General features: G+C 37.6%; 1 protein-coding gene across 1 annotated transcript in view; it reads right to left on the bottom strand.

Annotated features, from left to right (window-relative positions):
* BUB1B (BUB1 mitotic checkpoint serine/threonine kinase B) overlaps positions 1-26,594 on the bottom strand; it is a 49,608-nt gene extending 23,014 nt beyond the window's left edge. Inside the window, exons 1-8 of the mRNA XM_032417298.1 lie at positions 26,410-26,594; positions 22,960-23,106; positions 17,484-17,543; positions 16,702-16,846; positions 12,670-12,866; positions 4,312-4,481; positions 2,414-2,628; positions 2,150-2,241 (exon numbers count right to left, since the gene is read on the bottom strand). Of these exons, the coding sequence (XP_032273189.1) occupies positions 2,150-2,241; positions 2,414-2,628; positions 4,312-4,481; positions 12,670-12,866; positions 16,702-16,846; positions 17,484-17,543; positions 22,960-23,106; positions 26,410-26,444 (1,061 nt within the window). The 5' untranslated portion in view covers positions 26,445-26,594. The remainder of the gene's footprint in view (positions 1-2,149; positions 2,242-2,413; positions 2,629-4,311; positions 4,482-12,669; positions 12,867-16,701; positions 16,847-17,483; positions 17,544-22,959; positions 23,107-26,409) is intronic.
* Between the last annotated feature and the right edge of the window lie 645 nt (positions 26,595-27,239).

Genomic DNA, 27,239 nt, shown 5'->3' with positions numbered 1-27,239 from the left:
TGGAAAACAGTTTTGACAGTTCCTGAAAATGTTAAACATGGAGTTACTATATGACTCAGCAATTCCCTTCCGAGGTATATACTCATAGGAAATGAAAACATATGTCCACAAAAAAACCATTTACACAAATGTTCACAGAAGCATTATTCATAATTAGCCAAAAAGTAAAAACAACCCAAACGTCCAAAGGGTAGCTGTTCTAGACAAGTTCAGGAACTTGCAAACAGTCTGGTTTGACTATATGAGGGGAGGAAACTGGAGATGTTAAGGGGCGCCTGGGTGACTCAGTCAGTTAAGCGTCTGCCTTCAGCTCAGGTCATGATCCTGGGGTCCTGGGACGGAGCCCCACATCGGGCTCCCTGCTCAGTGGGGAGTCTGCTTCTCCCTCTCCCTCTGCCTTTCCCTCTATGCTCATGCTCTGTCTCTTGCTTTCTCTCTCTCAAAAAAAGAAATAAAATCTTAAAAAACAAACAAACAAGGAAACTGGAGATGTTAGCAGAGGCCAAATCAAGAACAGTCTTATAATTAATCTTAAGGAGTTTTGGGTTCATCCCAAAGGTTATGGGGACCTAGTAAGGGATTCTGATCAGGAAAATGAAACAATCAGATTTGCAATGCAGACCTGTCACAGCCTAAAGAATGAATGGGATGAGTAACACTAGAAGTAGAAAGATTAGGTAGCTTGCAGTAATCCCAGCAAAGAATGATGGAGACACAGAAACCATAAAAAAGACTGTTAAATCTATATAGGAATTAGAAATATATTTGTAATGGTTACTGCTAAACAATATCAAAAACAAGTGACAAATTAGGGGGAAATATTCACAACTCCTATTAAAGATTTTAGCTGATTAGCTTAATCTCTAATAACATGTATATATAATTTATAAAGAGCCCCTGGAACATACCATTAAGAAAAACACAAACTAAAGAAAATGTTGCAGACAGGTCAAATAAGACAGCCATGAAGAAGAGTTCAAATAAAAATAAAGTTCAACATTTTCTATACCATATTTATTTTGCCATAATTCTATCTATAGGTGATTTGAAACATTCGAAAAATTAAATATCCACAAATGTGTGCAATCAATTTCTTCCAGTAATCCTTTGTAAAGGCTCATAGGATTTTTTTCTTTTCTTCTTTTTTTAAAAGATTTATTCATCTGCTTGAGAGAGCAAGTGCAGTGGGGAGGAGCAGGGGAAAGTCTCAAGCAGTCTCCCTCAGACGATCCCAAGACCCTGAGATCACAACCTGACCCAAAACCAAGAGTCAGACACCCAACCAACTGTACCACCCAGGTGCCCCTCATAGAAATTTCTTAAGAATATCCTCCTTTGGGGCGCCTGGGTGGCTCAGTCGTTGGGCATCTGCCTTCGGCTCGGGTCATGATCCCAGGGTCCTGGGATCGAGCCCCGTGTTGGGCTCCCTGCTCAGCAGGAAGCCTGCTTCTCCCTCTCCCTCTCCCCCTGCTTGTGTTCCCTCTCTCGCTGTATCTCTGTCAAATAAATAAATAAATAAATCTTAAAAAAAAAAAAAAAAAAGAATATCCTCCCTTGTGTTGAACTCATATCAGGCAGAATTTTTTGCTATAAATCTTATCTATTTTTGCATTCCTATAGTACCTAGCATATAGTGATGAGGCGTTATAGATTAGTTATGAGAAAACTCTTGCACTGGGACACAGACTCTGACCCTAGTATTATATGCTCTGCAGTGTGTATTAGAGTAGATCTCACACTGCCTAATGATCTAAGTATCACCTATCATTCTTTTTCTTATAACAGAAATACTAAGGGTTAGGAAGAAAAAGAAAAAGACATCCAGAAGGAAAGAGCAGGGTAAAAGGAAAAACTATCATAATTTCTAATTACTGTCAATAACAAAGGTAGAACATCTCACTTAAGTCAAAGTGATTATCTTTGACTAAAACAATGTAAATTTAAGCCTATGAAGTTTATTCCTTAATAAGAATATTACCAAATGGTCTTTTGGCCCTAACATATTCTAAAGAATATAGACATTTAAAAAACACAATTTGTCTGGTTACTTTCATCCCCACAAAGAAGGAAATGCTTTTGGGAACCAGAATAGGTGCTCCTGCTCACTCTTAATAATTCCCACCTCAAAATATCAGGAAATCAAACTCACATCACTGGCTGTTGTGCAGTTTCTTCAACATATGGAGTAAAACTGGGAAGCAGAGAGGGTATAGTGGTCACAGAAGCTGTACCACCATGAGGCTGGCGATGAAGAAGAAGATGACAATTACCACAGTTATACATTCTGACAAAGTATATGCAGGTCAGGCCTAATCATTCAGGAGGAATCAAAAGAGATGCTAAAAACACTCCTCTACTCTAAATCTGAAGTTTTTGTTATGTTGGCAAGTACACTGGATCTAAGAGTCCTTACCCGGTATTCCAAAGGCCTGCCTGTGTTCCAAGGGCCTGGCTGCAGCTCGTTCTCTTTGGCCCTGGACACAGGGGGTGCTATCCATGGCTGAACTGTAGGCTTAGACAACTCTGCTCTAGAAGCCTCATCAGCATTTTCATCAAAAATAGTAATTCTGGAATTACTTTGCATCTGTTGAGGAACTGGATTTTGGAGTCCTCTGTTCTGGTTTGGAGCTAGGAGAAAAATATTAAAATTTTATGTAAAATCTTTAATTATCAACTCAGATGCCAGATAAGGAATACCTAATCCTTCCTAAAATCAAGGAGATTACCTCTACCACCATAGAAACAAAGAGATTTTTTTAAACAATTTTTTTAAAACTTTACATGAATTAACTTTTTTTTTTTTTTTTAAAGATTTTATTTACTTATCAGAGAGAGAGAGACAGAGGCAGGCAGAGGGAGAAGCAGGCTCCTTGCTGAGCAAGGAGCCCGATGTGGGACTCGATCCCAGGACCCTGGGATCATGACCTGAGCTGAAGGCAGAGGCTTAACCAACTGAGCCACCCAGGCGTCCCTTAAATTAACTTTTTAATCCATTCTGTTTGTTACTTATACTCTCCCTCCTTTCCCTCACCTCCAGTCTTTTATTTATAGATATGTTAAAAAAAACTTGGGATGTCTGGGTGGTTCAGATGGTTAAACGTCTGCCTTCGGCTCAGGTCATGATCCCAGGGTCCTGGGTTTGAGTCCCACATTGGGCTCCTTGCTCAGTAGGAAGCTGATCACTCTCTCTCTCTGACAAATAAATAAATAAAATCTTAAAAAAAAAAATTCTACATCTTCCTTCAATCATCATTCTAACACTATCTAGTTTTCTCAGAGACTACCCTAACCTAAATCCTCATTTGTCAATTTAAAATTTTTCTCTCAATGGAAATCAGCTGAAATGTGCTGAATCTAGAGAAGACAAATTAGCCCATTTATTAGGGGTGTTCTCTGTTGTGGGGCTCCTTATTACAATCAAGCTTCATTATGATCTGGATAAAATACTCTTTTTTTTTTTTTTAAAGATTTTATTTATTTATTTGACACAGAGAGACACAGCCAGAGAGGAACACAAGCAGGGGTAGTGGGAGAGGGAGAAGCAGGCTTCCCGCTGAGCAGGGAGCCTGATGCGGGGCTCGATCCCAGGACCCTGGGATCATGACCTCAGCTGAAGGCAGACGCTTAGACTGAGCCACCCAGGCACCCCTGGATGAAATATTCTTTAGGTCTATATACTCCCTATACCCTAATTCTAGGATCTACAAGTAATATTTTGAATACTGGTAAGTTGATACCGTAAAAGGAATAAGAGAGTTTTTTAAATTCTGGTCTATCTGTCTAACTGCTATAAATGTAGTTAGTAAAAGCTTACTGCTCTCTGTACTTTCTACTCAATTTTGCTGTGAATCTAAAACTTCCCTAAACATAGTTAATTAAAAAAAAAAAAGAAAGAAAGAAAGAAAGAAAGCTTATTAGTGATCATCTTTAGGTATACAAAGAGAGTCCAATTTCTGGCCCCCCAAACCTGAAGAATATTAATACATTCTCTGAGGCTCTGATACATATAAGCTTCACTCTGACAATACTGGCTATATTATTGCATTCTTCTTTCGACTAACAATTCAAACTCAGAAACTCTTGATGCTTCCTATATATTAGGTTTTTCTTAATTAAGACACAAAATTGCTGACATGTTTTGCTTTTACTGCATACTGTAATCTCAGCTCTCTGAAGACTTCCTTCTTTTTGCTACCTAGTATTCAGAAAACTAGGACAGCGTCCACATATATATTTATACATTATCTCTTTACATAATTTGCCTACCACCCGAGACTAAGAGCTTCCCATAATAACACTTAACAAACTTACCCTTAAGAGCACCTCCTACACGGCTGATTGGAGCTCTTGCTGTCTTTTTTCCTTTGCTTTTTAGTTCAGCCAGTGTGCTTCGTTGTGGTACAGAAGATCCAAAAACTTCCTCCTCCTCTTCTTTCTCAAGTGCCAAAACAGTTTGCCGAGACACTCGAGCTTGGAATTGGCTAAAAGTAAGAGAATGGACAATTAACTTTTGGGGGAGATGAACACTACTCACCAGAATCAAAATTTCTAATTTATTAAACAAGGGAGAAGGAATATAGAGAAACAGCCCAAAGAAAGTGTTTATTCTCTCAGGAATAAAGAAAGCTACCTTGAAATCAGAGAAAGTTTGGAATAGGATGATTTAACTTCCCCTTTAAATGTCCACGTTCGACCAATTAGCATACTCTGAAGAGCACCATTAGGCTGATCTGAGGATCAGATCAGGGTGACTAAGATTAAAGAATTTATTAAGGCCGGGGTTTCCCATCAACTTTTTAAACTTACAAAATAGTTGGAAGAGTAAATGAGCACCCATATACTCTTCACCTAGATTCACAACTGTCAATGTCTTGCCACATCTCTTTTATCACTGTCTATGTCTCTTGCTCTCTCTAGGCACATTGCTCAGCTCCATACCATTTTTTCCCAAACCATATGAAATGAAGTTGTATCCCACATGTCATTTTACTTTAGCACAGCTGGCAGAAGTTTGAAGATTTAACTTCCTGTGCTGCTGTCAAAGCTTTACGTATTATCAAAAGGGTAAAAAACCAGAATAAACTGCAAGTGCTGGCCAAGACGGAATAAGCCCGTGATAGCCTCTCTCTCACTGGGTAGAATTAAAAACTCTAAACAAAATACAAAAAAAGCAACTGAGGCCTCTGAAAAGTAAACAAAAGCAAGTGGACTGTAGAGAGGAGTCAAACTTGAAGAAACAAACCACACAGGGTTGTTTCCTGTTTTTTTTTTTTTTTCTTCTTCTCTTTTCTCTTGTGGTTTAAAATTGTTGCAACGATGGTGTGGGAAGCTAAAACCTCATCTTTCTGTCCAGAGTACTGGGAAAAGGGGACTCTGAGGGCCAACAAATGTGGGAGAGATACTAGAGAGGACGAGCTGAAGAAGGGGATCTCCTAATTCTCTACATGAATTGGCACAAGCCCTGGACTCACTCCTGAGCTATGCATGCAGAAGGCAGGCCCAAAGTAGCACAAAAAAGGCTTTGAGAACTGAACTATGATATAAACCATTGCCCAAGTCCTAGACTAACCCCTGAGCAGCCTACATGTGGGATAGACCCAAATGTCTTGAAAATTGAACTGTCAATGTAACCACTATCCATCAGAGAAAGAACTTGTGATATCTGAGGGTTGGTTGCCTACTAAGACAAAAATATCAACATTCCCCAGAGAATATCAACCATTAGGACTCAGAGTCTAATAACATAGTAACAGGATAAATGTCCAGGATATAATCCAAAATGACCTGACAGACAAAGAACCAGGAAAATGTGATCAATTCTCAAAGAAAAAGGCAATCAATCAAAATCAAGATGACCTAGGTGTTGGGAATTTCCAGACAGAAATTTAAAAGCAGCTATTATAACGACGTTCTGAGAGATAAAGGTAAAAATATCTGAAATAAATAGAAAGACAGAAGTTCTCAGCAGAGACACAAACGCTATAAAAAAGAATCGAATGGAAAATTTAGACCTGAAAAACACATTATCTGAAATAAAAAATTCACTGGATGAACTCAATATCAGAATGGAGATGGCTAAGGAAAGAGTAAATGAACTTGAGGACCAATCAATAAAAATTAGCCATTCTGAAGAACAGAAAAAAGAAAGGTTAAAAAATTAAAAACAAAAACAGGGGCGCCTGGGTGGCTCAGTTGGTTAAGCATCTGCCTCAGCTCAGGTCATGATCCCAGGGTCCTGGGATCGAGTCTTGCATTGGGCTCCTTGCTCAGCGGGAAGCCTGCTTCTCCCTCTCCCCTTGCTTGTGCTCTCTCACTTTCTCTCTCTCTCTGTCAAATAAATAAATAAAATCTTAAAAAAAACAAAAAAGCGTCTACCTTCGGCTCAGGTCATGATCCCAGGGTCCTGGGATCAAGTCCCGCATCAGGCTCCCTGCTCAGCGGGAAGTCTGCTTCTCCCTCTACAACCCCCACCCCTGGCTTATGCGCACGCTCTTTTTCTCTGTCAAATAAATAACATCTTAAAAAAAGAAAAGAGAAAAATCTTAAATGCACCCAGAGAAAATCAACATATTACATATAGAGAAGGAACCATTCTCATCAGAAATCATGGAGTCCAGAAGACAGTGCAACAAAATCTTTAAAGCATCGAAATTAAAGAACTACTGAGGGGTGTCTGGGTGGCTCAGTCATTAAGCGTCTGCCTTCATCTCAGGTCATGATCCCAGGGTCCTGGGATGGAGCCCCGCTTCCGGCTCTCCCTTGCCCTCTGCCCCTCCCCACTGCTCATGCTCTCTCTCTCTCTCAAATAAATAAATTAAATTTAAAAAGAGAAAAAAGAAAAGAACTGTTGACCCAGAATTCTACATCCAGTGAAAATATCCTTCAGGAATGAGGATGAAATGAAATCATTCTCAGATGAAGAAAAACTAAGGGAATTTATTAGCCATAGGCTCACTCTAAATGAATGGCTAAACAAACCTCTTCAGGCTAAAGGGAAATTATAGTAGAGGAGAACTTGGGACTTCAGGAATGAAGGAAGAACAAAAATGATAAATACAAAAGACCATTTTCCTCCAAAGTTCTTTAAATATGTAAGGCTGTTGAAAACAAAAATTATAACATTGTCTGGTGGGGTTTTCAATGTATGTAGATGTAATACATATGACAAGTATACCAAAAAAGTAGGGAAGATCAAGGGACCTATATGGTTATAAAGCTTCTTTATTTTTTTACTTGAAGTGGTAAAATATCAACCCTAAGTAGACCATGAAAGGTCAGGTCTGTTTATAATATACCCTAGACAACCACTAAAAAAAACAGTAACAGACAAAAAAAAGCCAATAAAATAAATTAAAATGAAATATTAAAAAATATTCAGACAATCCAAAAGAAGGCAGGAAAGAGGCAAAAGAGGAACAAAAGATAGAGAACAAATTGAGAACAAATAAGAAAATAATAGATCTAAATCCAATAAAATTAATAATTAAAGTAAATGTTCTAAATACACCATTTAAAAAGATATTGTGAGAGCTGAGGAAAAAACAAGACCCAACTATTTGCTGTGATAAAAAACCCACTTTAAATATGAAGACATGGAATAAGAGTGAAAGAAAATCCATACAAAAGCCTGCATCATGAATGTTTGCAGCAGTATTATTTCACAAGAGCCAAAAAATGGAAACAACCTAAATGTTCATTATTTGAGGAATGGATAAGCAAAATGTGGCATAGTCACTGAATGGGTTATTACTGAGCAATAGAAAGGAATGAAATACTAATATATGACACAACTATGTTCATCAGTGATGAATATACTATGATGACCCTTCCAAACAGTATGCTAAGTGAAAGAAGCCAGTCACAACAGACCACATAACACAGGATTCCATCTATGTGCAAAGCCCAGAATAGGCAAATCTAGGGAGAGAAAGCAGATAACTGGTTGCCTGGAAGTGGGTGAGAAGGAATGGGGAGTGAGTGCTAATGAGTATGGGGTTCATTTTGGGGTGTTAAATATGTTCTAAAATTAGATAGTGGTGATGGTCACACAACTCTAAAACTGTTAAAAAAAAAAAAAAAAAGGGAAGGAAAAAGATATAGCATATAAACAAAAGGACGCCAGAGTGGCTGCACTAGCAGCAGACCAAGGAGACTTCAGAATGTGTATGACCAGGGATAAAGAGAGACGTTATATAATGACAAAGGGGTCAATTCTAAATGTGTATGCTTCAGAACTTCAAAATATATAAAGCAAAACTAATGGGACTTAGGGAAAAATAGACAAATTCATAATAAAAGGGACTTCAAAATTCCTCTCTCAGTAACTGATAGAACAAGTAGATAGAAAATCAGCAAGGAAACAGAAGAACAGAACAGACTACCTATCAACTTGACCTACGTAACATATAAAAAACATTCCACCCCTAAACAGCAGAAAACACATATTTTTCAAGTGTCCATGGAATATTCACCAATGACAGACCATATTCTGGGCCATAAAACAAAACTTAATAAATTAAAAAAAACTGAAACCATACAAATTATGTTCTCTGACCATAATGGAATTAAACTAGAAATCAGTAACAGAGAGACATCTGAAAAATCTCTAAACATTTCCCAATTAAATTAATATACTTCTAAATAACCCATGAGTCAAAGGGACAACATATGGGAAATTAAAAAATGTTGTTCTGAATGAAAATGAAAAATACAGTATTATGTCAGAATTTGTGGAAGATAGCTAAAGCAGTGTTTAGAAAGAAAGTTTTATATTAGATAAGAAGATCTAGAATTAGTGAAATAGGCTATCATCTTAAACCAAAAAAAGAGCAAGTTAAACTCAAAGCAAGCACAAAGAAGGAAATAATAAAAAGCAGAAATTAATAAAAATAAGAAGAAAAAATCAATCAAGAAAAAGCAATGAAACCAAAAGCTGGTTCTCTAAAAAGATCAATAAAATCGATAAACTTCTAGCCAGACTGAGGGAAAAAAGAGAAGACACAAATTACCAATATCAGGAATGAAAGAGGGGAGATCACTATATAACCTACAAACATCAATAGGAAAATAAATACTATAAACAACTCTATGCTCATAACCTCATAGATGAAATGAGTCAATTCCTCAAAAGACAAATACTACCAAAGCTTACTCAAAGAAATCAAAGATCTAAATAAATGGAGAAATATACCAAGTTTATGCAAAATACTAGTCAAAATCCTGGAAGCTAATTCTTTTTTTTTTAAATTTTTTATTGTTATGTTAATCCCCATACATTACATCATTAGTTTTAGATGTAGTGTTTCATGATTCATTGTTTGTGCATAACACCCAGTGCTCCATGCAGAACGTGCCCTCCTCAATACCCATCACCAGGCTAACCCATCCTCCCACCCCCCTCTCCTCTAGAACCCTCAGTTTGTTTTTCAGAGTCCATCGTCTCTCATGGTTCATCTACCCCTCCGACTTCCCCCCCTTCATTCTTCCCCTCCTGCTATCTTCTTCTTTTTTTTTTCCTTCACATATATTGCATTATTTGTTTCAGAGGTACAGATCTGAGATTCAACAGTCTTGCACAATTCATAGCGCTTACCAGAGCACATACCCTCCACCCTCCCCAGTGTCTATCACCCAGGCAGCCCATCCCTCCCACCCCACCCCCCACTCCAGCAACCCTCAGTTTGTTTCCTGAGATTAAGAATTCCTCATATCAGTGAGGTCATATGATACATGTCTTTCTCTGTTTGACTTATTTCGCTCAGCATAATACCCTCCAGTTCCATCCACGTCGTTGCAAATGGCAAGATCTCATTCCTTTTGATGGCTGCATAATATTCCATTGTATAAATATACCACATCTTCTTTGTTCATTCATCTGTCGATGGACATCTTGGCTCTTTCCACAGTTTGGCTATTGTGGACATTGCTGCTATAAACATCGGGGTGCACGTACCCTTTCGGATCCCTACTTTTGTATCTTTGGGGTAAATACCCAGTAGTGTAATTGCTGGATGTTATGGTAGCTCTATTTTCAACTTTTTGAGGAACCTCCATACTGTTTTCCAGAGTGGCTGCACCAGCTTGCATTCCCACCAACAGTGTAGGAGGGTTCCCCTTTCTCCGCATCCCCGCCAACATCTGTCGTCTCCTGACTTGTTAATTTTAGCCATTCTGACTGGTGTGAGGTGGTATCTCATTGAGGTTTTGATTTGGATTTCCCTGATGCCGAGCGATATTGAGCACTTTTTCATGTGTCTGTTGGCCATTTGGATGTCTTCTTTGGAAAAATGTCTGTTCATGTCTTCTGCCCATTTCTTGATTGGATTCTTTGTTCTTTGGGTGTTGAGTTTGATAAGTTCTTTATAGATTTTGGATACTAGCCCTTTATCTGATATGTCATTTGCAAATATCTTCTCCCATTCTGTCAGTTGTCTTTTGGTTTTGTTGACTGTTGCCTTTGCTTTGCAAAAGCTTTTTATCTTGATGAAGTCCCAGTGGTTCATTTTTGCCCTTCCTTCCCTTGCCTTTGGTGATGTTTCTAGGAAGAAGTTGCTGTGGCTGAGGTCGAAGAGGTTGCTGCCTGTGTTCTCCTTTAGGATTTTGATGGACTCCTGTCTCACATTGAGGTCTTTCAACCATTTGGAGTCTATTTTTGTGTGTGGTGTAAGGAAATGGTCCAGTTTCATTCTTCTGCATGTGGCTATCCAATTTCTGGAAGCTAATTCTAACACTTATACAGAAAGTCAAAGAACCAGAAGGGCTAAAAAGAAGAACGAAGGTGGAGGTCTCATATTTACCCGATTTCTAGACTTACTATAAAGGTACAGCAACCTAGATACCATGGTACACTAATTAACAGATACACAGATCAAAAGAACAGAATAACAGAAATAAACCTACACAAATACTTTTTTTTTTATGTCAAATATGATTTTTGACAAAGGTGCAAAGTCAATTCAATGGAGAAAATCTTTTCAACAAGTGGTACAAGAACAAATGGGGGTTCGTATGCAAAAAAAAAGAACCTTGATCAATACTTTTTTTTTTTTGATCAATACTTTCTACAAAAATTAACTCAAAATGGATCAGAGAGCTAAATATAAAAAATAAAACTACAAAAACTTCAAGACTGAGGCGCCTGGGTGGTTCAATCTGTTGGGCGTCCAGCTCTTGGTTTCAGGTCATGATCTCACAGGTCATGGGATTAAGCCCATGTCGGGCTCCGCCCTCAGGGGGGAGTGAAGATTTCTCTACCTCTGCCCCTACCCCTACTAGTGTGCTCTCTCTCTCTAAAATAAATAAATAAATCTTTAAGAAAAAATTAAACATAGAAATACCATATAATACAATAATTCTACTACTGGGTATTTACCCAAAGAAAACAAAACCACTAATTCAAAAAGATATATGCACACCTATGTTTATTGCAGTATTTACAATAGCTAAGATATAGAAGCAACCTAAGTGTCTATCAATAGTCAAATAGATAAGGAAGATATGTATATATAATGGAATATTAGGGAGCCATAAAAAAGCTTGAGATGGTGCCACTGGTGACAACATGATGTACCTACAGCACATTATGCTAAGTGAAATAAGTCAGACTGAGAAAGAAAAATACCATATGATTTCACTCATGTGGAATCTAAAAGAAAAAAAAAAGGAATAAACAAACAAAAAGCAGACTAAGACCTATAAATACAGAGAACAAACTGATGGTTGCCAGAGGGGACGGGGACGCGTGGGCTGGGCAAAATGAGCGAAAAGGAGAGGGAGACACAGGCTTCCAGTTATAGAATGAGTAAGTCATGGGAATAAAAGGTACAGCATAAGAAATATAGTCAGTGATATTGTAAGGGCTTTGTATGGTGACAGATAATAGCTATACTTGCAATGAGTACAGCATAATGTATCAACTTGTAGAATCACTATGTTATACACCTGAAGCTAATGCAACAGTTGTGTATCAACTATACTCAAAAATTTTTTTTAAAAATTTCAAGATGAGAACAAAATGTTTGCAACCTTTCGCTAAACAGAGTTCTCAGATATACCAAGAGCATGATTCACACAAAAAATAAGTAAGTTAGACTTCTTCAAAATTAAAAATTCTGTTCTATAAAACACACTGCTAAGAGAACAAACAGTCACAGTTAAACTGGGAGAAGATTTACAAGTCACATACCTGACAAAAGACTTGTATTCAGAATATACATATAAAATCCATCTTTAAAGTAGAACCAATTTAACAACTGAAATGCATTATGCTAAATGAAAGTAGTCAGACTCAAAAGGCTACATTGTATGATGCCATTTATGTGATATCACGGAAAAGGCAAAACTACAGGGCTAGAGACTAGATCAGTGGTTGCCAGGGTTTGGGAATGAGAGTAAGTGTTAAACTACGAAGGGAGAGAGCATAAGGAAATTCTATGGAGTGATGAAATTTGATCATGGTAATGGTTACATGTCTCTATTCATTTGTGAAAACTTACAGAATTGTACACCAAAGAGTAGATTTTACTAAATGTTAAATAAAAATTGGTCTTTTAAAAAATTAAATAGTAACTAAGTAAATTTGCCAATCCATGAGAGCATTTTATTCAGATGCAAAACCAACTATTTTTATCTATTAGTTTTAAAGAGTGAAGACAAGCTCGAGAAGTTTACCGGTGCTGTGACTGCAGTCGTTCCAGTGGTTCGGCCTTCTGTTGAATCCCTTCCTGAAATATGTTATCTGCTTTCTTAAAGTTTTCTCTAGCTTCATATTCTTCAGCCCATGAGATATAGAACTGAGCAAGTGAAACACCGATCCCTTGGCTGTGTAAATAACTGTACATATCCAAAGGCTCATTGCATAAACGTCCCTGTAACAAATTAAAAGCATTAACAGTTAACCAATTTCTATTCACTTACTGTCTTTTATGTGCCAAGTAATCACTGGAGTTACTATATGTAGTTTCTGCATTGAAAAAATATTTATCTATTATAATACAATGTTATAAGGACTATACTGGAAGAGTTAAAAAGTAGACAAAAGAGATTAATTTGTAAGAAAAAGGGATGAGACGGAAAGACTTCAAGAAGGTATGACATTTTTGAGTGTGGCCTTGAGGGAGGAACAGACTTACATCTGGTGGAGAATGGGAAAGGAAGGCATTCTACACAGAGAAAATGGTATAAGCAAAGACAGAAACTAAAAGTTTATAGAGATGCAGACAAGACATGAGCTTGGAAAAAAGGGTGTGGCAGGTCTTAAATGTCAAGATAATTAATTTTAAACCTACCTGATAGTGAATGCATGTGTGTTGGGGTGGGAGAGCTATAAGCAAAGGAATGACATGGTCAAATCTGTATTTTAGAAGGATCTTATAAGACCAGATAAAATGTAGATAATTCTAGTAGTAAGAAGATAGGGTAATGAGTCAATAAAAATCCCACATTATTAACAGTTTGATATATATTTTTTCCTCGAGGAAAAAAAGAACATATATCATTTTATACAGCATAAAAGGGTTTTTATCATTTTATAAAGTTTTAATCATAAGAAAATTTGCTTTTATTCTACTTAACTGTCCATCGAACCATCCATCGTTCATTTTTCCATGCTGCTGCTTATTCTTTATTATTTTTAGATAAATAATGTTCCATCCAATAATCTTCCATCATTTAGCCACTCCCCTATTTTTTGGATATACAGCTTCTACTTTGCCCAATTACATATAATTCTATAACAAATATCGTCATGCACACAACCCTTCATGTTCATATTACTGCCTTAAGATAAATTTCCAGAACTAGAACTATGTTAAAAAGTAACAAATTGCTTTTTTTTTTTTTAAAGATTTTTATCTATTTATTTATTTGACAGAGAGAGAGAGAGAGAGAGCACGAGCAGGGGGAGCAGGGGGAGCAGCAGAGGGGGAAGCAGACTCCCTGAGGAGCAGGGAGCCCGATGTGGGACTTGATCCCAGGACTCCAGGATCATGACCTGAGCCGAAGGCAGCCGCCTAACCAACTGAGCCACCCAGGCACCCTAAAAAGTAACAACTTGCTTTCTAAGAGGGTTTGTACAAATTTAAAATGCTAGTAGTTATTTCCAAATACTAATTTCACAGAAAATACCTATTTTTAAGTTTCTAATTTCATATAAAAATTGCATTTCAGTGTTCTAATTAGGAGTTCTTATACTACTAAGGAGGCTAACATTTTCTCCTGTTTATTTACTAGATATATTTTCTCTCATCTCTATCTGTTCCTGATTGTCTAGCCTAGGTTAAGTCCTCCTTGTATGTATTCCCTCCTATGCAACTCAATACTTTCCTGCTTTCTCTTTTGTGACAATTAAATGCTTAACATCTGTCTTTTCCAATAAAGTAAGCTCCACAAAGGCACAAAACATTACTATCCACTATATCCGAATCCCTAGCCAGGGTCTGGTAGAAAATTGAATAAATGAAATGCTCCACTTACATCTTCGACAAAACAATTAGTATTTTATAGTTTAATTCTGTAGTAATTCAGTAAATAGAGTTTTTCACTTATCCAAATGAGTGATGTTTTCCCATATGTGATGGCAATTCAAGCAAAGTTCTAATTCTGAATATGTTATCAGTATCAGATCCAGTCCTTGATATCTGTTACTACATAAATAAAGGTTAACATTGACTGCACTTGTTAATGGTTTTCTAAATAGCTCTGGTTCAGCATGAAACAGCCAATAAATATCAGGTTATTCTAGAGTCTGAATGAGATTACTTAAGAAATAACATAAATAAAAGGACCACATGGTTAGATTAATATATCCATAAGTTAAACAAATCTTTTTGGTAACCTCTAACAAGCCAACTAAAACAATTTTACACTTTTAACTAAAAATCCTGGATATTTCCTAAAAACAATTTTTTCCTTAGCTAGATTGTAGTTATCCCTTACAAAAATAACTCTTAGACTGGAGAGATTTTTCTGCAAAGCAAAGAAAGTAGTGTGAGGAACCCAACTGTTAACTCCTCTTGACCATTCCATAAAGAGAAAAACCTCAGCAAAATAGTTCAATATGCACCCTGTTAACCATCTACAAAGTTCAGATTATTGCTGATCATACTAGGGCTGATCATCTGAATCTGAGGGTTGTCTAGACCAGCGATTCTCAGATTGCCTGTGGGAAAGGGGCTAGTTTTGGTGTGTGTTTCAAGTTTCCATTCCACTATTGACTGGTATTCTTTTTCCCCATTGTTGACTAGCATTTTTAAAAAATACAATAAAAATAGAAGTTACTAGAAAAATGATGATGTGTTTGGATGTTGTGGCAATGTCAAATTTGTTAACAAAACTTAGCAAAACTTCTAAATGCTTGCTCTGAACTTTTATACTTATCTTGAACAGTCTGCAGACCATTCTTCAGTAGCTCTGGTCTAGACTATGCTTTTTATTTTATGATAATATTACTCTTCAGTACCAGCACCAGGTTAGCATTTATGAACAGAAAAATTATTCCAACTAATTGTTACTTTTAATAGCTCCAACTAAATATAATCATAGAATTCTGGGATAAAGAATTACTTTAGAGGTTTATCTAGTCCAAACTTTTAGTAAATCACATATAAGAATGTTATTTAGGATAAGAATATTATGTAGGATGGAATGAAGAACAAAATCCATTAGTAAGCTACCAGGGACCATAGTCTCCATGCTAACAACATGCTTTGGGTACCATCCTTTGTCATAGACTCCTGTCACTAATACTCTACAGATAATTTCTCCAACTTGTTAATAATGATGCCAACATATGTCAAATGTCCTATGGAAACCAAGATAGCTTATGCCTTCAGGACTCACCTAATTTCCTTTTTTAGTGATATTTAAGGTTTAAGATAAGTTCTCCTCAAGAGATATATTTTAGCCAGAAATTTTATCAATTTCAAATGTCAATATTTTATCATATTACAATGGTTGTTGTAAATATTCTATTATTTAGAATTCTATTATATAATTATCTATTTTTATAGTTCATTTTTTATTTTTAATAAAAATAATTTATTTTTATAAGTATCTAGTTATCCATTATCTAATTATCTATTATCTAACATTCTATTCTAAATATTTATCACTTACTTTTTCTAATCTCTTTTAGGATAAAGGCAATGAAATTAGTATCTAAGAAATTCTGGTCATTATCTTATTTGAAGATGTTTTCATAAAAAATCCTCAAGAGTGTTCTAGAAATAAAAGAACTACATGTCAAATGAGAAAGTATAAAGTGGTCAGGCAGATATTTTTGGATGTAGCAATATACTACATAAAAAACATTACCTTTTCATGGTGTTGATTCTCAGAAAGGGGACAAAGGGATACCAGAACCACCTACAAAAACTTTTTCACAATCATACTACTGCCATGTGTTGGCTCCTACACGACCTCCCCCAGTACAGGTGCATGGCCCAATTATATTTGAAATAAATACTCCACTCCCATGAGGAGGTATACAGGCCTTCTGATAACTTTTAAAGGGGTTAAAAAAACCTTTACATTAAAATCCATCTTTAAGTAGAACCAATTTAACAAATATCGAGCATGTATTAAATGTTTAGTACTTACTAAATGGCTCAGGTTTTGCCATTTTTTTGGTGTGTACCAGAAAGCTCTAGAGAAAATCTCCTGGCTTAATATTTTACATTCAAACAGCACTTAAGAAAGACTTACCAATTTAAGCCAGAGACTAAGAAATCGGGGATCATTATAGTATCGTTTTTCTCCTTGTAGTGCTTCAACAGCTCTTTCTAATAATGTTGACATATTACTCTCTTTCCCCCCCTGAGGATAGTTCTGCTCTGTCCAATTAATATACCTGAATGGAAAGGGAAAGAATAATTTTATTTATTTATTTATTTACTCACTTATTTACTTTTAAAGATTTTACTTGAGAGAGAGAGGGAGCAAGAGAAGGAGCAGGGGGAGAGGGAGAAGCAGACTTCCTCCTGAGCAGGGAGCCCGCTGCGGGACTCGATCCTAGGACTCCCTGGGATCATGACCTGAGCCGAAGGCAGATTCTTAGCCAACTGAGCCACACAGGTGCCACAAAAGAATAATTTTAAAGTTTAATGTGTACTTTTATTCTTGCACCAAGACCCATTCTTGACTTTCTTAAGCAGAAATATCTAATTTGAAAGTATGTTTATTTAGAGAGGCCCTCATATCCTAAACCTATATCCCTCAAACTTTTCCAAATATTGCTAACATGTGCCTCTGGGAAATAATGGGTTTGGGGATAAAAGGGTGTAGTTCTCAGGTGCATGCCACAAATTTGAAATTTCTTCAGTCGTGAACACCTCAGAAAGAAACACTGTGATTAATCTGTCTCTCTGTGTCCCCAAGATACCACTTTGTACTCTGACATTGCTCTGTACGCCCTAATTTGAGAAGCATGGCCGTAAGGACTCATCTGTTAAGTTTCTAGTGCCCTTGTTAAATGAAAAAAGACCCACCTATCCCAAACATCCAGAGGGTCATTTCCAGTGTAAAATCGAATTTCAGATTCAAATGCCCTGAAATTTAAACAGAAAATGTTAGCATTAGCAATGGGGATAACAGCCAAATAAACAAGTGTCACCTTCATTTTTATTCATTTTTTAAGTGTTTAATATTGATCCAAATAACTGCACTGGAGTTTGAGGATTTATTAAACAGGAAGAAACATAGAAATAATCAAGATACTGCCTGATAATATAACAGGAAGGACAAAACATGGGGAAATTAGATAAACAAATTCCAAAATAACATATAGAAAAACAGAATTACACAGCAGTTTAAGGCTCTGGAACAAGACTCCCTAGGTTCAAATTAGCAGCTCTACTAATCACTAGCAGAGTGACATTAGACAAGTCGTTTAAATTCTATTTTCAGTCTTCTCATCTGTAAAATGGGGATAATTATAAAGAAATCCCCCCTTTATCTGCAGGGGGATAGTTTCCAAGACCTCCAATGGATGCCTGAAATTGAGGATACTTCTGAAACTTATATATACTATGTTTTATTCCTGTACATACATATCTATGAGAAACTTCAACTTATATATTAGTCATAGTAAGGGATTAACAACAATAACAAAATAGAACAACTGTAACAATATACTATAATAAGAGTTATGTGAATGTGGTCTCTCTCTCTCAAACTATCTTGTACTGTACTCATCTTTCATCTTCTTGTGATGATGTGAGATGATAAAATGCCTACACAATGAGACGAAGTGAGGTGAATGATGTAGGCATTCTAATGTAGTGTTAGACTACTACTGACCTCCTGACAAAATGTCATAAGGAGGATCGATCATCTGCTCCTGGGCCACAGTTGACAGCAGGTAAGTGAAACTGAGGAAAGTGAAATCACAGATCAGGCAGGACTACTGTAGCACCTATCTTATTAGGTTGATTACGCTTAGTATAAAGTGTTTAGACATAATAAGCACTCAATAAATGATAGGAAGTACTGAGTAGTAAACCACAATTTAGATAAATGTTTCATCAATAAAAACTGTAGAAAGGGTTACATTTGATACAAAGAACTATAAAATAGTTCCTGACACAAAGGAATTTATACTCTAATAAGAAAGACAAAGTACACAAAGGGAAAATTAACTAACAATACAAAGCAGGATAGTATATTATAATTGCCAAGAATGGATAGTAAAAGCTTTGATAAGTCAAAAGGAGGTATCACAGAAGCAGCGTCAGAAGGTGGGACTCTGAAGGAACCATAAAATTTGAAAGAAAAATGGAGTTTTCCAAGATTTCCAAGAAATCAGTATTGAATAAAGTTGTAAAAGTGGGAGAGTTTATCCAGAGGAAACTGAGCTATAAGATACAGTTAGTATTAGGAATAAATGGAGATAGGAATAGTAAGGGATTAACCTTACAATGATGTACATATATACATATAACCGTGCTCCAGGAGCAGATGATCCTCCTTCTGACATATTGTCAGGAGGTCAGTAGTAGTCTAACACTACGTTAGAATGCCTACTGGAGAAGTAAGAAGGGCATGTTTGTTTGTTTTTTTTAAGATTTTATTTATTTATTTGACAGAGAGAACACAAGCAGGGGGAGCAGCAGTCAGAGGGAGAGGGAGAAACAGACTCCCCGCTGAGCAAGGAGCTTGATGCGGGGCTCAATCCCAGGACCCTGGGATCATGACCTGAGCCAAAGGCAGATGCTTAACTGACTGAGCCACCCAGGCACCCCAAGAAGGGCATGTTTTAAATGTAAATTTAAAGACTTTGGGCACCTGGCTGGCTCAGTCTGCGGAGCATGCAGCTCAGGGTTGTGAGTTCAAGCTCCACGTTGGGCATAAAGATTACTTCAAAAAAATAAAACTAAATTAAAAATAAAGACTTTGGATTCCACCTGCTCAAGCCACTACTGGTTCTTTAATTGGAGAGTATCCTGAATATGTTAAGTAAAGATTTCAAAAAGATCAATTAATATTTTAAGAATAGAAGAAATTAGAAAAGGAACCACAATTATGAAGCTAATATGGTGATTTAAGTATGAGATAATGAGGCGACTACCTACAGAAATGGTGAAAAAATAAAATCTAAGACAAAATAAAATCAGCAATCCTCCCAATGTATCTATAAATGCAATGCAATCCAACCAAAATCTCACAAGACTCTTTTCTAGAAACTGACAAGATGATTTTAAAATTTGTTTGGAAAAGCAAAGGACCAAAAATAGCCAAAATAATTCTGAAAAAGAACAACAAAAGTTGGAGAACTCACTCTGCCCGAAGTCAAGATTTATTATATAAAGCTAATCAAGTGTTATGCACAAACAATGAATCATGGAACACTATATCTAAAACTAATGATGTAATGTATGGGGATTAACATAACAATAAAAAAATTTTAAAAAAGCTAATCAAGAAAATGTGTAATTGGTGAAAGGATAAGCAATTAGATCAATGGAAGAGAACAGAGAGGCCAGAAATAATCCACACATATACAATCAAATGATTTCTTTTTTCACAAGGGAATTTTCATAGAGCAATTCAGTGGGGGAAAAGAAAATAATCTCTTCCAACAAATGGAGGCAGAACAACTAGAAATCCTTATGGGGGGTGGGGGAAGAACTTTTACCCCAGCCTTACACTATACACAAGGATAAATTTAAGATGAATCATAGACTGAAACATAAAAGCTAAAACAATAAAGCTACTAGAAGAAAACACAGGAGAATATCTTTGCAAATTTGGATCTCTGCAAAGATCTAAAGACAGAAAAAGCACTAACCGTAAAAGAAAAACAGTAATTCATTAAACTTCATCTAAATGAAAAACTTCTGCTTATCAGAAAACACCCCCATGAAAATAGGTAGCCATGAACTGGAAGAAAATGTTTGCAACACATTATTTGATAAAGGTCTTATATACAGACTATATAAAGGTCTCTTGTATTTTTTTTGTTTTTTTTGTTTTTTATAAAGATTTTGTTTATTTATTTATTTGACAGAGAGAGAGATAGTGAGAGCAGGAACACAAGCAGGGGGAGTGGGAGAGGGAGAAGCAGGCTTCCTGTCAAGCAGGGAGCCCGATGTGGGACTCGATCCCAGGACCCTGGGATCATGACCTGAGCCGAAGGCAGACGCTTAACGACTGAGCCACCCAGGCGCCCTATAAAGGTCTCTTGTAACCCAATTCTAAAACTGGGCAAAATGTCTGAACAAATATACCACAAAAGAAGATATATAAAAGGCCAATAACCATGTGAAAAAGTGCTCACATCATTAGTCACCAGGGAAATGACAAATAAAACCATAATGAGATACTATTACATACCCACCGAAATGGCTAAAAGGAAAAAAGACTGACACCACCATATACTGAAGTGGATTTGGAGCAAGCGAACTCTCATACATTGCTGACAGAAGTGTAAAATGTTATAATCTCTTTGGAAAACTGCCAGTTTCTTAAAAGTTAAACACACGTTTATTCTTTGACCCATCAGTTCTATTCTAAGAGAAATGAAAATGTTCACAAAAATCCTTGTACAAGAATGTCTACAGCAGCTTTATTCATGAAGCACAAAACTGTAAAGCATCTAATGTCCATCAATTGATAAATGGATAAACAAATGGAATACAGCTCAGTAATAAAAAGGAATAATCTACTGATCATGCAACACGAAAGGCCTAATAAAACATGCTGAGTGAAAGAACCTATGACCCCATTCATATAATCTTCTAGAATAAGCAAAAATAACCTATGATGATAGATATCTGATCACTGGTTGCTTCATGAGGAGGGGAAGAACGTTGACTGGGAATGGGCATTGAGAGAACTTTTGGAGGTAATAAAAATGTTCTCTGTCTTGAAATGCATGTCAAAATTGATTAAATGGTAAACTTAAAAATCTGAGCATTTCATAGCATGTAAATTATACTTTAAGAAAAAAAAATCCCCAGACCTTAGTAACTGACTAAATAAAATTAGGATGAGAGGGCAACGAGTAAAATCATTCAAGTGAGTTTTGGTACCATTAACCAAAATGGAAAGGTCATTTATGAGAGAAGAGATTCCGTATTTAATACACTACTGATTATATATTACAGGTAGATAAAAAGACATTTAGAAGGCAAATAAGAGATGTAAACAGTAGTTAAACAATCCTGAAAAATGTGAAATTTGTAAGGACACATAGAGCAATGAACAAAAGACTTAGGTAAAATGCAGTAGGAAGCCAATAAGAAAAAAGGAAGGTTAGAGAAGTGGGAACACTAGTAAAATGTCACAGAAACCAGGAAGAAGAGTTAAGAATAGAATACCACCATCTCTGAAATAAAACTCAATGCTTTTAAAGATCCAATGAGATGAGTGAGGATATTCATTACATTATAACCTGAAGTTCTGAAAATTGCCTATGACAGTGAAATTTTTTTGTCAGAGATTAAAGGTAGAAACTGATGCTTTAGTTCACTTTTTTGAAAAAAGCGTACTTATCAAAACATGTATTAGTCAAAGGAAAGCAAGTTCTGTAGGTCCATTTGAATAACATAGTACAGTTGACCCTTGAACAACATGGGTTTCAACTACACGGGTCTACTTATATGTGGATTTTTTTCAAGTAAATAGTGTACAGTACCGTAAGCATATTTTCTCTTTATGATTTTTTTAACATTTTCTTTTCTCTAGCTTACTTTATTATAAGAATACAGTATATGATATATATAACATACAAAATATGTGTTAACTGTTTATGTTATTGGTAAGGTTTCCAGTCAAGAGGCTTTTAAGTTTTGGGAGTCAAAATTTATACGTGGATTTTCTACTGCACGGAGGGTCAGCACCCCTAATCCCTGTATTGTTCAAGGGCCAACTGTAGTATTTTTCAGCTTCCTTTTTCAGACTTCATTAAATCATTCATGAGAAACATTCTAGTATAAATTTAATTTCTCTCAGGTTTATATTTTCTTTGGAGATCACTATTTCTTTTTGGCATACTCTCAAAAATGCTTTCCTAGAAAGTTAAAAATTGAGTACACATGCAAGATAGCAGATTCCCCTCTCCCTCACTACTCGGAATCCAAGGAAGCAATTTCTTTAACTGATTACTATTAAAGAATTAATTCCATTTAGGGATCCAGCATGACATTATACTTTTGATAAATACTGTTTAATATGATACTTATTTTACTTTGCTTCTCATTGTCCCCTGTATAAGATCTATTTCTATTGATACAAGAGTTTGGCTGCTCCATAATGAAATGAAATCCTATAGCTCGTGTTCTTAATCATACTCAAGGAGATCTTTAGGTAGCTGTTGTGTGATGAAAAAGCAGGTGGCGAACAGATTCTCACACTATCAATTTTTGAAAAGTATTTCTTATGCCAATCTGCATGGATCCACATCTCCATTACCATCCCGCCTTGACGATGAATGATGACAGGGTGATCCCCCACCGTTCTACACACCGTTTCTGCTGCTGAAGAGTAGTGTTAGAGGCAGATTCTTGCTGCGCCAACGCGCCCTGAAGTGTGGACATGATCCGCCCCTGCCTTAGCGGTTGGACATTTTCTTTACTCAGCTCCCACTCATCTCCCTCCAAGGACATGGCTTCACTGTAAAGAGAGAAATAAAAGTAAATTTCATACTTACACGTATATGTAAGTATATATATAAACATATATACGTGTAAGTATTATTATATCACTAGATTATTGTAAATGTTTTCAAATAAGTGACTATTCATGATCTTTGGGCTGAATATGGTGGGCTGGCACATGAGTAGTGTTCTTACACTCCTAAGTGTCTGAGCCTTTCTGTGACCTGGATTCCAAGTTTATGGCTGTAGTATTGCCTAACAGAAGAGAGAATCTAACTAGGGTACTGTGGACAGTTATGAGAATAAAGTTTAAGGCAGGAAGAAAAGAAGGGGAAAAAATTATAAATTTGGCAAGGTAGACAAAAAGCAGTTCTATGCTTACCACTAAATGCATCATCTCGTTTAGTTTAAAATTAGCAAACCGGGGTGCCGGGGTGGCTCAGCCGGTTAAGCATCTGACTCTTGATTGAGGCTCAGGTCATGATCTCAGGGTTTTGGGACTGAGGCCCACGTTGGGCTCTGCTCAGCATGGAGTCTGCTTGTCCCTCTCCCTCTGCCCCTCCCCTTGCTTGTGTGCTCTCTCTCTCTCACTCTCAAATAAATAAATAAATAAAATCTTTTTAAAAAAAATAAGCAGTTTGTCAGACTAACACCCCATGTTTCAACTGGTGACTTAAAACTGAAGTGTATATGTATATACAGGTAGCCCAGAGCAGAAGCAGACAAAAATACAATTTACTGGTCACAACTGCCCCCCCCCCCCACTCCATCAAGCCTACTGATGGGGAAATTCCCACAAGTTTTTTGGAGGCAATCACCATATGGGGTATGTGCTCTGAACTTCAGAGCTCTGCAACTGACAGATAGAAGCCTACTTCTGTCTGAGAGACACAATCTCTGGGCTTAAAACAGAGAAACAGGCACTAATCTTCAAAATAAAGTGAAAGTTACATGTGACCTCAGTCTAGATGAGAGCTGAAAACACTCAAGAAGGTAAACTGTAAGTGATTAATAATTTAGGTTGTAACTACTCACATCTTTTTAACCATATTGTGTGAATCTTATAATTGTAAGGGCCTTGTCATTTATTTTCACAACCCCGATGGTCTAATATAGGATCTGACTCTAGTAAGCACTGAATAAATGTTTGCGGAGTTCATCTGAATGTCTTCTCTTGATCTTGAAATAGCAATTAAACTACCTCAGCTAATGTCCCAAACTGAGCTGGGACTGCTCCCCTCCCTCCTTGCTCCCCTTGCTTCCTTCCAGACCTGCTCCTCCCACAGTCTTCCTTCATCTCAAATAAATGGCACTTTCATTTTTCCAGTTGCTTACCACTAAATGCATCATCTCGTTTAGTTTCCAGTTGCTCAAGCCAAAATCACAGTGCCAACCCTGACACCCCTCTCATTATCCCCCACCTCCAGTTACCTGGCAAATCCTACTAGCTCTACCTTCGAAATAGATTCAGAAATCAACCTCTTATCATCTCCACTGTTTCTAGCCTGGCTCAAGCTAATATCTTCTCTTGCCTGGATTATTTTAATAACCTCATAACTGGTCTCCCTGCTTTCATCCTTTTCTGCCTTAGTCTTTTCAACACTGCAGCCAATGATCCTATTGAAACTCGTATCAGATCCTGTCTTTCCTCTGCTCAAAACCTTCCACTGACTTTTGAACCAGAGTAAAAACCAAGTCTTTACAATCTCCACATCCTTGCCTTTACCTCATCCTTCATTTCCTTTTACTCTTCTGGTTCACTTGGCTCCAGCTACTTGCCAGGTGCAGCTCCCTCCCCCAACCCTCACCCTCCAAATTTCTGTACTTCCCCCAGATACGTGTTGACTAGCTCTTAAGTTTCCTTCAAGTCTTTTTTTTTTAAGATTTTATTTATTTATTTATTTGAGAGAGAGAGAGAGCAGAAGCAGGGGAAGCGGCAAAGGGAGAGGGAGAAGCAGACTCCACGCTGAGCAGGGAACCCAACGCGGGGCAGTTTCCTTCAAGTCTTGACCCAGATGACACCTTCTCAGTGAGGCCCCCTGTTCAAAATTGTCTAAAATTGCACCAATCCCCCTGCTCCCCATCGTTTTAGTTCTTTTCATACTGACCATCTAGCTTTTAGTTTATTGATCTTGTTTATTGTCTGCTGCCCCCACCCTCATCCCACCCCAGAAACTAAATTGCACAAGGGCAGGGATTTTTGTGTCTTTTGTTTATTTGCCATATTTAGTGCTTAGGAGGTAGTCAATAAATATTTGTCGAACGAGTTAAAGAGTTCTCCACATGGCATTTATCTAAGTATTGTGCACCCCATAATGAAAATGCGTAGCTTGGGGTGCCTGGGTAGCTCAGCAGGTTAAGCATCTGACTTGGCTCAGGTCATGATCTCAGGGTCTTGGGATGGGGCCGTTCCCCCCCGCAAGGGCTCCCCACTCAGCAGGGAGTCTGCTTGTCCCTCTGCCCCTCCCCCTGCTCTCTCTCTTTCACATTCTCTCTCAAATAAATAAATAAAATCTTTTAAAAAAAAAAAATGCATTCAGAAGTCCAACCTAGAAGAACTGATACGTATTTATATAAGGAAAAGCAGCAAGCATGCAGAGAAGGGCTTTTTATATTTCTAAGTATGCCATTGACATGGAAGCACCTACCATTTGTTTGGCACTTATTTGGAAGCAGTTACTTTACACATACTTTGAATTCATCAGCATTTTCAATTTTTTTTTAAAAAAAGATAACTGATTTTATTTACAAGATTACAGTATGATTTCAATTTAAGTAGCAATTTATTATATCTCTGCTATCCTTTTTTATTTAAATTCAATTTAATTAACATACTGTATTATTAGTTTTAGAGGTAGAATTCACTGACTCATCAGTTGCATATAACACCCAGTCAGTGCTCATTAAATCAAGTGCTCTCCTTAAAGCCCATCACCCAGTTACGCCACCCACCCCCCCACCAGCATTTTCCATACTAAGACGAGTCCAAGGTCAAAGACCCAGCAAATGGCTGAGCGGAGATACACAGACCACACTATAAATTCCAAATTCTTTGTGCCATTGGGGTCGCACAGACTCCTTTGCTTTGAAGCTGGGTGCAGCAGGGTTCTCACGTGCCCTCACCCCACCGAGGTCGATGCTAACTAACCCTGTCTTCACCTCCAACCCTTGCGCCCAACTCCAGCAGGAAGGAGGCTCCAGCCGGGCCGCTCTTCTCCCGACCGTGTTCCTCTGGACTGCTCTGAGCGGAGCCTCTGTCACCGGCTACACCATCGGGTCTCGCAGGCACAGCTCCCGGCAACCTTTCTCGGGTACCTACCTCAGGGCACCCCCTTCCTTCTTCATCGCCGCCATCCTGCATTCCCGGTTCGGGCCCTCGTCCTGCCGCAGGCCTTTCTTCAGGGCCGCAGACCGCCTGGGCTTCCTTCTGCAACTTGCCCTTCGAGTAACGAAGCGACCAGAGGGACAAAAGTTTGCACCTGCCTCCTTGGCAAACCAGCCACCTCAAACCCTCCAAATTTCAAATTTAACGGTCCCGCGCGGCTGACGTGAATACGCCCCTCCGCCCCTTCGTACTCGCGTATCTCTCTCTCCCCCAAGGAATTCTGGGGCTTGTAGTTTATCCCAGGTTTAGTCCACGCAGTCGCGATGCATAATGGGAGTTGTAGTTTCCGGGGAGTCCGTGGCCGCTCAGTAGGCGCAGGTTGAGGCAGTGTAAATTCTCTGCAAGTGCTCTAAAGCAAGTCTCTGAGCCCATCGAGGGACATTTCAAGCACCAGAATTTCTTTGATGTTTTGAGCATAGCGAGATACCTTTGAGTGCTTGCCCTTGGCTTGAAACTTCTTGGGTGGCTGGCCAGGCTGAGATCACCCCTTGCTGTCTGATTCAAGTTGCTCCCACGTCTAGAGTTCTTAGGGCACCCTGACCCAGCTGTTTCCTGTCTAATTTTGAATTCAGAAAAGCTGGAATCTAGTTCTGTGAAAATCGTAACAAGTGTGCATCCTTAGGCAAAGCCATATAGTCTCTCTGACCTTCAAATTTCTCATCTCTACTGCACAGTCCACAGGCAGAAAATACAGCTATGTCTCATCTCCCAAGGTTTGGCGTCTTTTCCTCTTCAGGGCAGCAGCCTCCACTGGCACTGGACTC

The sequence above is a fragment of the Phoca vitulina genome, unplaced genomic scaffold, assembly GCF_004348235.1.
Source record: "Phoca vitulina isolate PV1807 unplaced genomic scaffold, GSC_HSeal_1.0 scaffold20, whole genome shotgun sequence".
Lineage (NCBI taxonomy): Eukaryota > Metazoa > Chordata > Mammalia > Carnivora > Phocidae > Phoca > Phoca vitulina.
Note: the sequence above shows the minus strand (reverse complement) of the source record. Positions and strands in the feature narration are given on the sequence as shown.